General features: G+C 40.4%; 1 protein-coding gene across 1 annotated transcript in view; it reads left to right on the forward strand.

The window, feature by feature from the left end:
- LOC148163056 (interphotoreceptor matrix proteoglycan 1-like) overlaps positions 1-15,342 on the forward strand; it is a 133,950-nt gene that overhangs the window by 97,644 nt on the left and 20,964 nt on the right. The window contains 2 exon segments of the mRNA XM_088028551.1: positions 3,708-4,234; positions 6,876-7,095. Coding sequence (XP_087884677.1) covers positions 3,708-4,234; positions 6,876-7,095 — 747 coding nt within the window.

The raw sequence follows: 15,342 nt of genomic DNA on the forward strand, positions 1-15,342 counted from the left end.
CCTAGGAGGAATTTTTTGAGACTTTGAGTGTTCAAAAATATCTTTTGTCACCCTCACACTTGATTGATAGTATAGAACTCCATTCTAGCCATGCTGCCCTACCAGCCATCTGTTACTGAAACATGAAAGACACCTTTCTTCCTTTGGCTTTCTCATTTGCATTTGCTGCATGGCTAAACTCTCTTGCCTCCTTCAGGTCTTGCTCAAATGTTATATTCTCAGTGATCACTCTACATAAGCTGCCAACCCAACATTCTCACCCCATTTCCCACTTTATTTCTACAGCACTTATCACAACTTGGTATACTATGTATTTCCCATTGTTTGTTTACTTTCTGTCTTCCTCCACTAGACGGTAAACTCCTTGGGGCCAGAACTTTCATCTGTTTTGTTCACTGATATATTCCAGCACCTGAAACAGTGCTTGGCACATAGTAGGCTATCAATATTTATTTGTTGAATGAATGTATAATAAACACTTATTTCCTATCTCTATACTATGCCAAAAAGGAAAGTAATAATTTTCTTGTTATGATAAATAAGAATGGATTTGATTGATATAGAATTAAGCAATTTGTTGGTCATGCCACTTGAATATTTAAAAGAGATTGTGGAATCTCTTTTTAGATTTTTAAACATAAAATAGACGACCACTTGATTTTTATGACAAGTGTGTGTATCTTTTTCTAGAAGCATTTAAAATATTCTTTCATCTGTACTTGTCCCTCACACCTTGCTTATCTTCTGCTTTGCCTTCCTTTAGCTACTACTAGGGCTTCTGGCTACCCCAACTGTGCCCATCTTCACCCATTACCAGCATCTCTCACCGTGGGTTTCAGCTAAACCTGAATTCATATACTTTGGTTCAGACCATTTTATCTGCGGCCTTTGCTTTTGGATAGGTCTCCTGCCCAGAAAGTGGCCAAACTAGCCATTTCTTCTACACCCAGCAGCTGGAATTCTAACCAGCACCCCACCATGCATACTGACATAGAAGCACACCCCACACCCTCACAGGAACCCCCCACACACTGTAACATAACAGCTAAAAGTCAAGTTATTTTGAGTCTGCTCATTTTGTATGCCACATGATAAAATAAATGGCCTTGGCTTTTAGTGCTTGACTTCTCTGTTGCAGTGTAAAAAACTTAATGTTGAAATGGCCTGTGTTGATGACATGTCTAATTTTTACCTAAGAATCAAATGAAAACATAATTGTTTAAAATACATTTATTAGTGATGAGGTTTGACAATATTTTTATTTCAAAAGAATTAGCCATAGCCTTAATAGTTTCAACCTCAAGCCAAGAGAGAATAGAGTCTTTTATAAAACCACACTTAAATAGGACTGCTAGATTCAGCAAAGAAAAATACAAGATGCCCAGCTAAATTTGAATTTCAGATAAACAACTAACAATTTTTTAGTGTATTTTCCAGTGAGAATCCTGCACTTTATCTAGCAACCCTACATTTATTTTTTTAAAGGTTTCATTTATTTATTTGCCAGAGGGAGAGCAAGAGAACCAGCAGGGGGAGTGGCAGGCAGAGGGAGAAGCAGGCTTCCCTCGGAGCAGGGAGCCCAATGCAGGGCTCAATCCCAGAACCCTGGGATCATGACCTGAGCCAAAGGCAGATGCTTAACCGACTGAGCTACCCAGACATCCCTAGCAACCCCACATTTAAATAGTCAACTGTTCTATCAGTGAAAGAACTTTGTTGGGTTTATTTTGAATGTAAAAGATTAATGTTAAAATGCCACAAAGGGAAGGAGTTAGAAATTCAATTTTTTTGGTTGGTGACATTAAGGCAGCAGACTATTTTAATGTGGCTAAAGTCTATCTAGTAACAAAAGTGTGATGCTGGCCCAGGAGCAGAATGAAGATATCTGTCATTGTGCTTCTTCCCAGACCCTTATCATCTGGAGGAGCAAAAAGACCACATCATAGGAACATAGGTTCGTAGGCATTTCCCCATGACCCAAAGAAGTCAAATCACATCACTGATAGTACTTGCAGCCTTTTCATTTATTCATCCCAGATCCTTCTGTGGATGTCTTAGTCAGCTCAGGCTGCTGTAACAAAATACCATTGACTGGGGGGGTGGGGGCTTAAACAACAGGAATTTATTTTTCACAGTTCTGGAGGCTGGGAAGCCCAAGATCAAGCTGCCAGCTGATTTGGTCCCTGGTGAGGTGCTTCTTTACGGTTTGCAGAAGGATGCCTTCTTGCCGTATCCTCACATAGCAGAAGGAGAGATCATCTCTGTGTCTCCTCTTTATAAGAGGACTAATCCCATTCGTGCTGGATCCACCCTCATGGCCTAATTACCTCCCAAAGACCCACCTCCAAATACTGTCACATTGGAGATTAGGGCTTCAAAGTATGCATTTGGGGAAGATAGAAAACACTCAGCCCATGGCAATGAAGACTTGAATAAAACTATGGGTGTATATCCAGAGAGATCATGAATGTTAGAAAACATCATTTCTGACAGTTGAATAACTATGGGCGAACATGCCCAGGCATTCTCCTCAGGTGAGAGAAAGGAGGGTACTTCTCTGAAAGCTGGGTACGTTCACCAACAAGCAGGTTTTATTTTAAGAAACTGATAAAAGTAATATGATTCCACCTTTCAGAGCTGTTTATCACTTGGAGTTTCAGTTTGGGTGATTGCACTCTAGTAAATTAGCTGACTGAGAGTCCAAAGATTATATCTGCATCCAAACACTCCATTCATCATGCTTAGCATTCGGATTTCAACCCAGCTTTCCCACATATTTGCCAAAATGCCACTGAAGTAATCACAGAAAGCTCCTTGTTTTGATCTACTTAATGCCTTAAATATTGTCAGTGGCTCTGGATTTAGGTTTATTGGAAAATTTTAATGACCCACCGATCTCTTTATCTGAAAGTCTCATATAACCACTTTCTTAGTTCATAAATACTTACTGATTTTAATTTTGTACCAAAAAGAGAATAGACTTTAGAAGTTCAATGTGTTCTTACCTAAGGAAGAAATGCAAAGTGGTAGTAGAAATTATGAAGTTATTCTCATGTAAAAGTAAAAAAACACTTAAATACTATCAAATATTTAACAAGTTGTATGGCCAATATAAAGTTCAAATTATATGTGTCACCCACACCTTTACTTTCTCAAAATCATTTTGCAAATTGGCAAGTTATTCAGTCCGATTATCTAATTTTGGAAAAGCATAATTTAAATTTTAAGTGGTAAAACTACCAAAATGTGACACCTCGGATCCAAAAAACCCAAATGCATAAAATGCAGGCTTGCAAGGTTGGAAGGTGAATAAAATTTCTGGGCCCAATCTGCATAGCTAATTGGCTGGGAGTTCCAGATGGCAATGTGGGATACAAATCTATTCTAACGCCATCTGTGTTTTAGCACCACCTGGTGACCTAGTCAGTTTTTACCAGCTGGTCCCTAGGTGTGTTATTTCTGGCTACGCAGAAATTTTAGGTTACTGGTGGTCTTTCAGTCTCATCTATCTGGAAATACTTGGGCCTGAATAAAGTGAGTACAGGTTTGGACACAGGACTGCCTATCCTTTCTATACCAATTTCTTCTTTAAAAATATGACATTAAAACAACCAATGCAAATGCATTATTTTAAGTCTAACTTTGGATTTCCTTTTTTGCTTTCTCTTCTTTGGGAAAAATACCTGGACAAAATTAACTGGTCTCAGAATCTTTTCCCACAGACAGTTCTTGGTCTTCACCTGCTAAGGCCTCTGCTTCGCCATCAGACACTCTACCTTTCTTTACTGCATTCAGCATCTTCTCTCTGACTGATCAAAGTGCCACAGACATAATGCCCATTGACCAGACAGTACTAATCCCAGAACTAACCATCCCCATGGACGGCTATTCTGCCCTCAGCCAGTCAGCTCTGGAAATTTCACATTCAACTGCATCTTCAGGCAGCCAAGATATTGTGAGAGACTTAGACATAATGGATCTAACTAACACTCCTGCCTCCTCTGAGGTACCAAGATTCAGTGCAGATGTTTCTACCCCAGGTCATTTCTCGGAGACTACCACTCCCAACCCAGCTTTACAGTACATCACCACTAACTCTATGACCATTGCCACCAAGGGCCAAGAACTGGTAGTCTTCTTCAGTCTGCGAGTCGCTAACATGCCCTTCTCCAACAACCTGTTCAACAAGAGCTCTCTGGAGTACCAAGCTCTGGAGCAACAATTCATACAGCTGGTGAATAAGCACTGCTTCCAATTCCCTGCGTGTCCTTTCTTTTTTTCTTGTTACTTTATAATATCATCACTGGCTGTCTTGAGCAATGAATGTTGGAAGAGACAAGCCTCTGACATAGCTGTTGCTGAAGGTATTCAGCTAAAGTGTGGGGATGGATGCAGATCCAATAAGCAAGTGAGTTCTGCAGTGGACACTCCAGGCAGACACTGACACCCAGCCCCATGAGATCTTATCCTTAAGATCTTTTCATTATAGTTATTCCTAGTGTAGTTTTCCCAGGAATAATACATAGCCACTCAAGTACTGAATGTGGAATTTAAAAGCAGTATGAGCAAACTTTCCCTAAGTTATAATGCCACAGGCTGTTTTCCAGCCATCAGATAGAAGGATTCAAAACTCGAAGGGTCCAGAACAGATGAGGCCGAGAGTTCAAGTGTAAGGACTCCTTTCTTAGTTCCCCTTAAGTTTTTGTAAAACTAAAAAATAGCTAAATGGCATATCATCCCTGATCCCTAAAAAAGAAAATGAGATGAAGATCATGATGGCGTATATCTTTGATTATACAATACCCCCAAAACTCACATGTTTATTTTGTTTCTACATGTACAATAAGAAACACACATATAATAAGAAATGCTCAACCATGTGATACCTGTATGCAGTCATAGCCAATTAAAGTCAAATACACAATACAAAAATCCTAGAATTTCTGAAAATAACAGAAAAAATATTTGTAAGCTTCATATAAATGAAATCATTATGCAAATTAAAACCACATAAAAACCAAGGTCTTCAAGTGAACTTTAAAGGAAGACTTTGTGCTATGTCCCCCCACCCCAGTGAGGTGAGGTGAGTAGATACCGGGACAATCTCAGGGAACAGAGTCCCAGTGCACCTAGCTCAGGTATATTAATTAGGGTATGTGCTGAGCTTCCATAATGAAGAGATCAAAAATATAGTAACTTAAATATGGTGACAGATGGTAGCTACACTTTGATGAGTGTAGCATAACACATAGACTTGTTGAATCACTATGTGGTACACCTGAAACTGATATAACACTGTATGTCAACTATACTTCAAAAAATATATATATATAGTCACTTAAATAACATACAAGTTTATTTCTTTTCAACTTGATGGGTAGGGCAATTCTGCTCTACAGTGTCATCCAGAGATTCACATTTCCTCTGTCTTATAACTCTGACAACCCCAATGGTGTCTGCTCATTCACAAAAAGCTGAGTCACCAGTAAATCCCTGTTTCCATTTGTGAGAAGGGGCAAGAAAGGAAGCCCAGGGCAAGCAGTTTCATAAGAAAGTGAGTGATACCAAAGTTGCCCACATCTCTTCCACTCATATTCCGTCGATGGGAACTAGCACGTGGCCATATCTTGCTGCAAGGGAGGCTGGGAAATGTGGTTTCTAGCAAGGCAGTCTCTTTCCTGTGAAGAAGAAAATGGATTTGGGAGAAGGGCGCAGCTAATCATCTGCATACTAAAGACAGGGAATTCCCACCAGAGGCCAACGCAATGCTAAGATGAAAAAAATGAGCCCAGTCAATATAAGTAGGAGAGTACTGAGAGTAGACTGAGAAGTTCCACACTTTGTATAAAATTTCATTTTATTTTTACAATAACCTGTGGGAGGGGGGAAGCTATCGGCATGTGGGCAAGGTTAGAGTCAAAATTCTGGTGAGGTGGGGACAGGGACAAGAAAAAGTAGACCTGGGCTAAGCCTGGGAGATTGTAGCTTGCATCTGTGTACTCTCTGTGTTCGTAGGTGTCAGTTTATTAAAGAAGGGGTTAACTTTCAGGGCCAAGAACAAGGCAGACACTGCTGAGTTTCAGACATTTCTGAAAAGGGATCTCAGGGGAGGCAGTGGCTCACAATACGCAGCTGTAGGACTCTGAAGCACAATGCCCGTGGGCAGACTTTTGAGATTATTAAATTACAATTTGGAAAATGTCCTTAGGGAACCACTTTTTCTTCTTCCTTACAATTCAGATAAGGGCACTGAGGTACAATACAATGGATAAATGGTTTGATGACATCACACAGCTAGCTGGGGACAGTTCCAGGACTGACACCCAAGTCCCCTGACTGCCAGTTCCCTGCTGTTTCCACTGCGCGGCCTATGCATTGACCGTGAAACATGTCCTGTGTAGACAGACAAGCTGATGTGTAAGCTGTTACTTCAATAGGTCATTTCAATTGGTTGCTTCCAAATAGATGTCCCATTTATACAGGCGGAGGTCAGTCTGCTCCTGGGCTCAGTTTGGAACATGTTTTTATTTGTTTGAATTTTTTTTTTTAATAACTGAACCTGGCATTCCTGCTTTGCTGATAACATTGGCCTAGATTTTAAAAAGTCCTTTGTTGTCACAATTCATCATGAAGAAAATCACTGCCCATCCATCTCAATACACAAATAGAAAGGTGGAAATATGGGACATAATCAGTGCAAATAGATCATTAAATAGTCGTGTTCTGCTTTCACATTAAATCCAAACACAAAAATAAAGACAATCAAAAAGGAACTGAAATTTATGCCTCAGATCATGAGAAGTGAGTATAAATGGAATGAGCAGCAGCTGAGCACTTAGAACACAGTTAAGGGTAAACCATCTTTTATTTTGCAGCTGGTTCCCTATCTACGCTCCAATCTTACGGGATTTAAGCAACTTGAAATACTTAACTTCAGAAATGGGAGTGTGATCGTGAATAGCAAAATGAGGTTTGCTAAGTCGGTGCCCTATAACCTCACCAAGGCTGTGCAGAGGGTCTTGGAGGATTTTCGTTCTGCTGCAGCCCAACGACTTGACCTGGAGATAGACAGCTACTCTCTCGACATTGAACCAGGTAAAAAATCCAACCCAGAAAATTGTGAGAGTTTTTTTGGTTTTGTTTGTTTAGCAAATGGTTCAACTTTGAGGCCACAAAAATCAAATTAAAATCCCACTTGTTAAATAACATTTTGGAAGCTAATGGATCACCTTATTAGAAAGATAGGGTCCTAAACCACGCAGGTTAAAGATTTCGTACATCAAAAAGCAGAGAACAAGTACACCTCATGCTTCACAACCTGGGAACTTTAATTTCACCCTCAGAACACAACTTTTGCTGTGCCTTAAGAGATTGTTTTTGTTGTTGTTGTTGTTTTTTAATGTTCCCCGCAGCCAAGCTAATTTGCATTCTGCTAGAAGTCAGAAGCACTTTCTTAGCAAACTGCAACAACCTGGAGGGTTTCTACCTAAGAAACCTTCCAGTCGTAGTTAACTATCAGAATTACCTCCTAATAACCAACTCAGGATGAAACAAAACAGTGTCCTGAGGAAAGAAAACTAATCATTAGACCAAAATCCAAACTTGGAAAAAAAGCCACTGCACCATCACCAAAGAAGAAAATAATGTCCCTTCCCATTTGTACACCCTAGATCAGCTTCCGTGTGCAGGTTAAAACAGAGAAGTGTTAGATGTGAAAACTTTTAAAGATAATGGGGGTTAGCCCAAAGCTACATAATAGAAAGCAAATATCGTCCTGATAATAAAATACACTGTGTGTAACATTCTAACCAGCTACACCCAAATTAGGAACCATTGCCACCATTACTTTCAAAATTCTGTTTTCTAACCAATCAAAGGAAGCGTTGCCACCATTACAAATTCTGTTTTCTAACCAACATATTCCCCAGAGTGCCAAGGGGAAGGCTCCAGATCTACTGCCAAGGAGACCTTCTAGTCAGGTTCAAAACAAAGCTTCCTAATTGGCTATGAATTAGTGAAGTGAATCTTTAACATCCTCTCTGGCTTTCTGTGGGCTAACAATGAAGGTAGAGGGAAAAGGCCTTGGGCAAAATGCAAACAAAGAGGCTCAGTTGGGAAACACTTATTTTTGACAGAGCAGAACTTTGAGCAACTTTGAGAAAATTGCCTCCTATTTCAGTAAACAGGATCATTAAAAAGACAGATCACCCTTAGGCACTAAGTCTGGGAGTGCTTACCTCTGAACAGGGGCAGCTAAGAAAGCCCTGAGGACCCCGTAAAAAAATCAAAGACCTACTAAATGCTAGTAATAGACTGTCTCTTCCCCTGAAAACCACCTCAGAACCGAGAAGGAACCAGAGGGTGCCTGCAGTTAGGATCAGGAGACCAATTTCTTCAGTCAACTGAAAGCAATGAAAAGGGACGTCTGCAGAACTTGGAAAGCGTAACAGAGGTGAAGGTCCAATCTCCTCCTTTCCTTCCTCCTTTGGAGAGCTGACAGGCGACATAGAGACCCATCCAACAACATGAGAAGGTCAGCATCAGGAGCCAGGTTGAGACAGGGGAGAACTCAGGTGTGCTGACATGGAGACGGGCTTCTCAATGGAGGTACCACTTAAGTAGTGCCTTAGAAACTGACAGCCGGAAGCTGGTGGGCCATTGCCAGGGATGCAGAGGGGACCCTGATGATGCCGGAAGGGAACATAGCATAGCAATGACTTTGGGGGCCCATAGTCCTGAATGTGAATCCCATGCACTAACAGCAGCACTCAATTTCCACAACTGGAAAATGGAGATAGTAAACAGTTGTGAGGATTAACTGAAAGAATGTTTGCAACACCCAGCATACCGTTGGACACATCATAGTCGACTAAGGAATACTGGTAGTTAATATTGTAACATTGTCATTATTAACTTGATTAGTAATTTGTGATCTGAATAGGGTACCCATGAGAACAATAAAAAGTACCCTGACAGGGTATTTGTGTGGAGGCTGGAACTGAAATTATGCTTATTTCCTGGGACTGGTTTGACTATGTAGCTTTTCCTCTAAGAAGCCAAAAGCAACCAAAACAAGATGCTGTTAACTTTGGTTTCAGTCCCTGCTGGAGCCAAATTTATACAGAGCTATCCCAGAAATGCCTCCAGACTGCCTCGTGTCCTGTGGGGTACATGGGCAATTTATTCTTTTAATAGTAGAACAACAGGGGAGGCCAAAGCACATGGGACAGCCGGGGACATTACCTTGCGCTATTTCTTACTAGATACTTAGAGAATGAGAAAAATCTGAATTTCTGATACATTGAAAACTCACAGAATAATGGATGGATGGTTGGATGGATGGATGGATGGATGGATGAGGTCTGCCAAGAGATGGCTGTAGTGAGCCAGCTAGGACATAAGTAAAGCCTGAACAAAAGAATTTAAGGACAGCAGAATTAGAAAGCAAGTAAGGATTTTATAAAAGTTAAAAATATATAACAATGTAACTTTACAGATTCCTCTATATATATCAAAATAGATAAATCCAATACCTAAAAGGGCTCCTATTTACTGGGAAGGACCACTGTGCCAACCTGCCCCCAAAAGCATTCCTTCCAATCAACAGGGGGTGGGGAAGGAAGAAGGTACAAACAGGCAGGAAGTAGAGGTGAGCTCCTCACTGCCCCCCTCTAGAGATCCTGGTTTAGTTATTTCCCCAAAGGCAAAGGGTAGACTTGCCCAAATAACCAGCAAGTGGTTGATTATTAGACCTTGACCATCTTCTACATGCTTAATCCAAAACAAGAGACATTCATCCACCATCATATAACACATGAATACATGGAACTCAGTCCCTACCCAAAAGAACGTGCAGGATGGCCAAAGACGGATCAGAACGATCAGACCTCTGCCTGTTTCATTCAAAAAGATTGTAATGAGCACTTTCTGATGTGCCACATTTAGTTGCAAATTTCTGAGTTTGGGAATCACTGAGGCATAATGAAGAAAGCACTGAATTTTCCTTTAAATCCCATTTCATTGAGACCCACTGTCTGAAGGCAAGAGAGAATTTAGGGCTAGAGATTAATGTAGACAATTCTAGTCCCCCTGGGCTGGTCTCCTGCAGTGGTGGTTGGTGGTGGCCGAGGGCTGAGCAGCCACCAAGACGGCCAGTACCATAAAGAAAAAAAAAAAATTCAGTGACACTTGGCACTATGGCAAGGAAGACCTTATTCAAGGAGGGCCATCTCCACAGATGTAGGGACCACTGCAGTGGAGGTTTTTTTTTTTTAATTTTTTATTATTATGTTAATCACCATATATTACATCATTTGTTTTTGATGTAGTGTTCCATGATTCATTGTTTGTTCATAACACCCAGTGCTCCATGCAGAATGTGCCCTCTTTAATACCCATCACCAGGCTAACCCATCCCCCTACCCTCCTCCCCTCTAGAAACCTCAGTTTGTTTTTCAGAGTCCATCATCTCTCCTGGTTCGTCTCCCCCTCTGACTTACTCCCCTTCATTCTTCCTCTCCTGCTATCTTCTTCTTTTTCTTTTTTCTTAAAATATGTTGCATTATTTGTTTCAGAAGTACAGATCTGTGATTCAACAGTCTTGCACAATTCACAGTGCTCACCGTAGCACATACCCTCCCCAATGTCTATCACCCAGCCACCCTATCCCTCCCACCCCCCACCACTCCAGTAACACTCAGTTTGTTCCTGAGATTAAGAATTCCTCATATCAGTGAGGTCATATGATACATGTCTTTCTCTGATTGACTTATTTCACTAAGCATAACACCCTCCAGTTCCATCCACGTCGTTGCAAATGGCAAGATCTCATTCCTTTTGATGGCTGCATAATATTCCATTGTGTATATATACCACTTCTTCTTTATCCATTCATCTGTCGATGGACATCTTGGCTCTTTCCACAGTTTGGCTATTGTGGACATTGCTGCTATAAACATTGGGGTGCACGTACCCCTTCGGGTCCCTACATTTGTATCTTTGGGGTAAATACTCAGTAGTGCAATTGCTGGATCGAATGGTAGCTCTATTTTCAACTGTTTGAGGAACCTCCATACTGTTTTCCAGAGGGGTTGCACCAGCTTGCATTCCCACCAACAGTGTAGGAGGGTTCCCCTTTCTCCACATCCCCGCCAACATCTGTCGTTCCCTGACTTGTTAATTTTAGCCATTCTGACTGGTGTGAGGTGGTATCTCATTGAGGTTTTGATTTGGATTTCCCTGATGCCGAGCGATGTTGAGCACTTTTTCATGTGCCTGTTGGCCATTTGGATGTCTTCTTTGGAAAAATGTCTGTTCATGTTTTCTGCCCATTTCTTGATTGGATTATTTGTTCTTTGGGTGTTGAGTTTGATAAGTTCTTTATAGATTTTGGATACTAGCCCTTTATCTGATATGTCATTTGCAAATATTTTCTCCCATTCTGTCGGTTGTCTTTTGGTTTTGTGGACTGTTTCTTTTGCTGTGCAAAAGCTTTTTATCTTGATGAAATCCCAATAGTTCATTTTTGCCCTGGCTTCCCGTGCCTTTGGTGATGTTTCTAGGAAGAAGTTGCTGCGGCTAAGGTCGAAGAGGTTGCTACCTGTGTTCTCCTTTAGGATTTTGATGGACTCCTGTCTCACGTTTAGGTCTTTCAACCATTTGGAGTCTATTTTTGTGTGTGGTGTAAGGAAATGGTCCAGTTTCATTCTTCTGCATGTGGCTGTCCAATTTTCCCAACACCATTTGTTGAAGAGACTGTCTTCCATTGGACATTCTTTCCTGCTTTGTCAAAGATAAGTTGACCATAGAGTTGAGGGTCCATTTCTGGGCTCTCGATTCTGTTCCATTGATCTATGTGTCTGTTTTTGTGCCAGTACCATACTGTCTTGATGATGACAGCTTTGTAATAGAGCTGGAAGTCCGGAATTGTGATGCCGCCAGCTTTGCTTTTCTTTTTCAATATTCCTCTGGCTATTCAGGGTCTCTTCTGGTTCCATACAAATTTTAGGATTATTTATTCCATTTCTTTGAAAAAAAGTGGATGGTATTTTGATGGGGATTGCATTGAATGTGTAGATTGCTCTAGGTAGCATTGACATCTTCACAATGTTGGTTCTCCCAATCCATGAGCATGGAATGTTTTTCCATTTCTTTGTGTCTTCTTCAATTTCTTTCCTGAGTATTTTATAGTTTTCTGAGTACAGATCCTTTGCCTCTTTGGTTAAATTTATTCCTAGGTATCTTATGGTTTTGGGTGCAATTGTGAATGGGATCGACTCCTTGATTTGTCTCTCTTTTGTCTTGTTGGTGTATAGGAATGCCACTGATTTCTGTGCATTGATTTTATAGCCTGCTAATTGACTGAATTCCTGTATGAGTTCTAGCAGTTTTGGGGTGGAGTCTTTTGGGTTTTCCACATATAGTATCCTATCATCTGCAAAGAGTGAGAGTTTGACTTCCTCTTTCCCGATTTGGATGCCTTTGATTTCTTTTTGTTGTCTAATTGCTGTGGCTAGGACTTCTAATACTATGTTGAATAGCAGTGGTGAGAGTGGACATCCCTGCCGCGTTCCTGACCTTAGGGGAAAAGCTCTCAGCTTTTCCCCATTGAGAATGATATTTGCTGTAGGTTTTTCATAGATGGCTTTTATGATATTGAGGTATGTACCCTCTATCCCTATACTCTGAAGAGTTTTGATCAAGAAAGGATGCTGTACTTTGTCAAATGCTTTTTCTGCATCTACTGAGAGGATCATATGATTCTTGTTCTTTCTTTTGTTAATGTATTGTATCACGTTGATTGATTTGTGGATGTTGAACCAGCCTTGCAGCCCAGGGATAAATCCCACTTGGTCGTGGTGAATAATCCTTTTAATGTACTGTTGGATCCTATTGGCTGGTATTTTGGTGAGAATTTTTGCATCCATGTTCATCAAGGATATTGGTCTGTAATTCTCCTTTTTGTTGGGGTCTTTGTCTGGTTTTGGGATCAAGGTAATGGTGGCCTCATAAAATGAATTTGGAAGTTTTCCTTCCATTTCTATTTTTTGGAACAGTTTCAGGAGAATAGGTATTAATTCTTCTTTAAATGTCTGATAGAATTCCCCTGGGAAGCCATCTGGCCCTGGGTTTTTGTTTCTTGGGAGATTTTTGATGACTGCTTCAATTTCCTTAGTGGTTATAGGTCTGTTCAGGTTTTCTATTTCTTCCTGGTTCAGTTTTGGTAGTTGATACATCTCTAGGAATGCACCCATTTCTTCCAGGTTATCTAATTTGCTGGCATAGAGTTGCTCATAATATGTTCTTATAATTGTTTGTATTTCTTTGGTGTTGGTTGTGATCTCTCCTCTTTCATTCATGATTTTGTTGATTTGGGTCATTTCTCTTTTCTTTTTGATCAGTCTGGCCAGGGGTTTATCAATCTTGTTAATTCTTTCAAAGAACCAGCTCCTAGTTTCGTTGATCTGTTCTACTGTTCTTTTGGTTTCTATTTCATTGATTTCTGCTCTGATCTTTATTATTTCTCTTCTCCTGCTGGGTTTAGGCTTTATTTGCTGTTCTTTCTCCAGCTCCTTTAGGTGTAGGGTTAGGTTGTGTATTTGAGACCTTTCTTGTTTCTTGAGAAAGGCTTGTATTGCTATATACTTTCCTCTCAGGACTGCCTTTGCTGTATCCCAAAGATTTTGGACAGTTGTGTTTTCATTTTCATTGCTTTCCATGAATTTTTTAAATTCTTCTTTAATTTCCTGATTGACCCATTCATTCTTTAGTAGGATGCTCTTTAACCTCCACGTATTTGAGTTCTTTCCGATTTTCCTCTTGTGATTGAGTTCTGGTTTCAAAGCATTGTGGTCTGAAAATATGCAGGGAATGATCCCAATCTTTTGGTACCAGTTGAGACCTGATTTGTGACCTAGGATGTGATCAATTCTGGAGAATGTTCCATGGGCACTAGAGAAGAATGTGTATTCCGTTGCTTTGGGATGGAATGTTCTGAATATGTCTGTGAAGTCCATTTGGTCCAGTGTGTCATTTAAAGTCTTTATTTCCTTGTTGATCTTTTGCTTAGATGATCTGTCCATTTCAGTCAGGGGGGTGTTAAAGTCCCCCACTATTATTGTATTGTTGTCAATGTGTTTCTTTGCTTTTGTTATTAATTGCCTTATATAATTGGCTGCTCCCATGTTCGGGGCATAGATATTTACAATTGTTAGGTCTTCTTGTTGGATAGACCCTTTAAGTAGGATATAGTGTCCTTCCTCATCTCTTATTACAGTCTTTGGTTTAAAATCTAGTTTGTCTGATATAAGGATTGCCACCCCAGCTTTCTTTTGGTGTCCATTAGCATGGTAAATGGTTTTCCACCCCCTCACTTTCAATCTGGGGGTGTCTTTGGGTCTAAAATGAGTCTCTTGCAGACAGCATATTGATGGGTCTTGTTTTTTAATCCAATCTGATAGCCTGTGTCTTTTGATTGGGGCATTTAGCCCATTTACATTCAGGGTAACTATTGAAAGGTATGAATTTAGTACCATTGTATTGCCTGTAAGGTGACTGTTACTGTATGTTGTCTGTGTTCCTTTCTGATCTTTGCTGCTTTTAGGCTCTCTCTTTGCTTAGAGGACCCCTTTCAATATTTCTTGGAGGGCTGGTTTCGTGTTTGCAAATTCCTTTAGTTTTTGTTTGTCCTGGAAGCTTTTGATCTCTCCTTCTATTTTCAATGACAGCCTAGCTGGATATAGTATTCTTGGCTGCATATTTTTCTCGTTTAGTGCTCTGAAGATATCTTGCCAGTCCTTTCTGGCCTGCCAGGTCTCTGTGGATAGGTCTGTTGCCAATCTAATATTTTTACCATTGTAGGTTACATATCTCTTCTCCCGAGCTGCTTTCAGGATTTTCTCTTTGTCTCTGAGACTCGTAACTTTTCCTATTAGATGTCGGGGTGTTGACCTATTATTATTGATTTTGAGAGGGGTTCTCTGTGCCTCCTGGATTTTGATGCCTGTTTCCTTCCTCACATTAGGGAAGTTCTCTGCTCTTATTTGCTCCAATATACCTTCTGCCCCTCTCTCTCTTTCTTCTTCTTCTGGGATCCCAATTATTCTAATGTTGTTTCGTCTTATCGTATCACTTATCTCTCGAATTCTGCCCTCGTGATCCTGTAGTTGTTTCTCTCTCTTTTTCTCAGCCTCTTTATTTTCCATCATTTGGTCTTCTATATCACTGATTCTCTCTTCTGCCTCATTTATCCTAGCAGTTAGTGCCCCCATTTTTTATTGCACCTCAACAATAGCCTTTTTGATTTCGACTTGGTTAGATTTTAGTTCTTTTATTTCTCCAGAA

This window comes from Eumetopias jubatus, unplaced genomic scaffold (genome assembly GCF_037043125.1).
Source record: "Eumetopias jubatus isolate StellerSeaLion01/CBP00866 unplaced genomic scaffold, mEumJub1_p1.0 scaffold_11, whole genome shotgun sequence".
In the NCBI taxonomy this organism is placed as follows: Eukaryota; Metazoa; Chordata; class Mammalia; order Carnivora; family Otariidae; genus Eumetopias; species Eumetopias jubatus.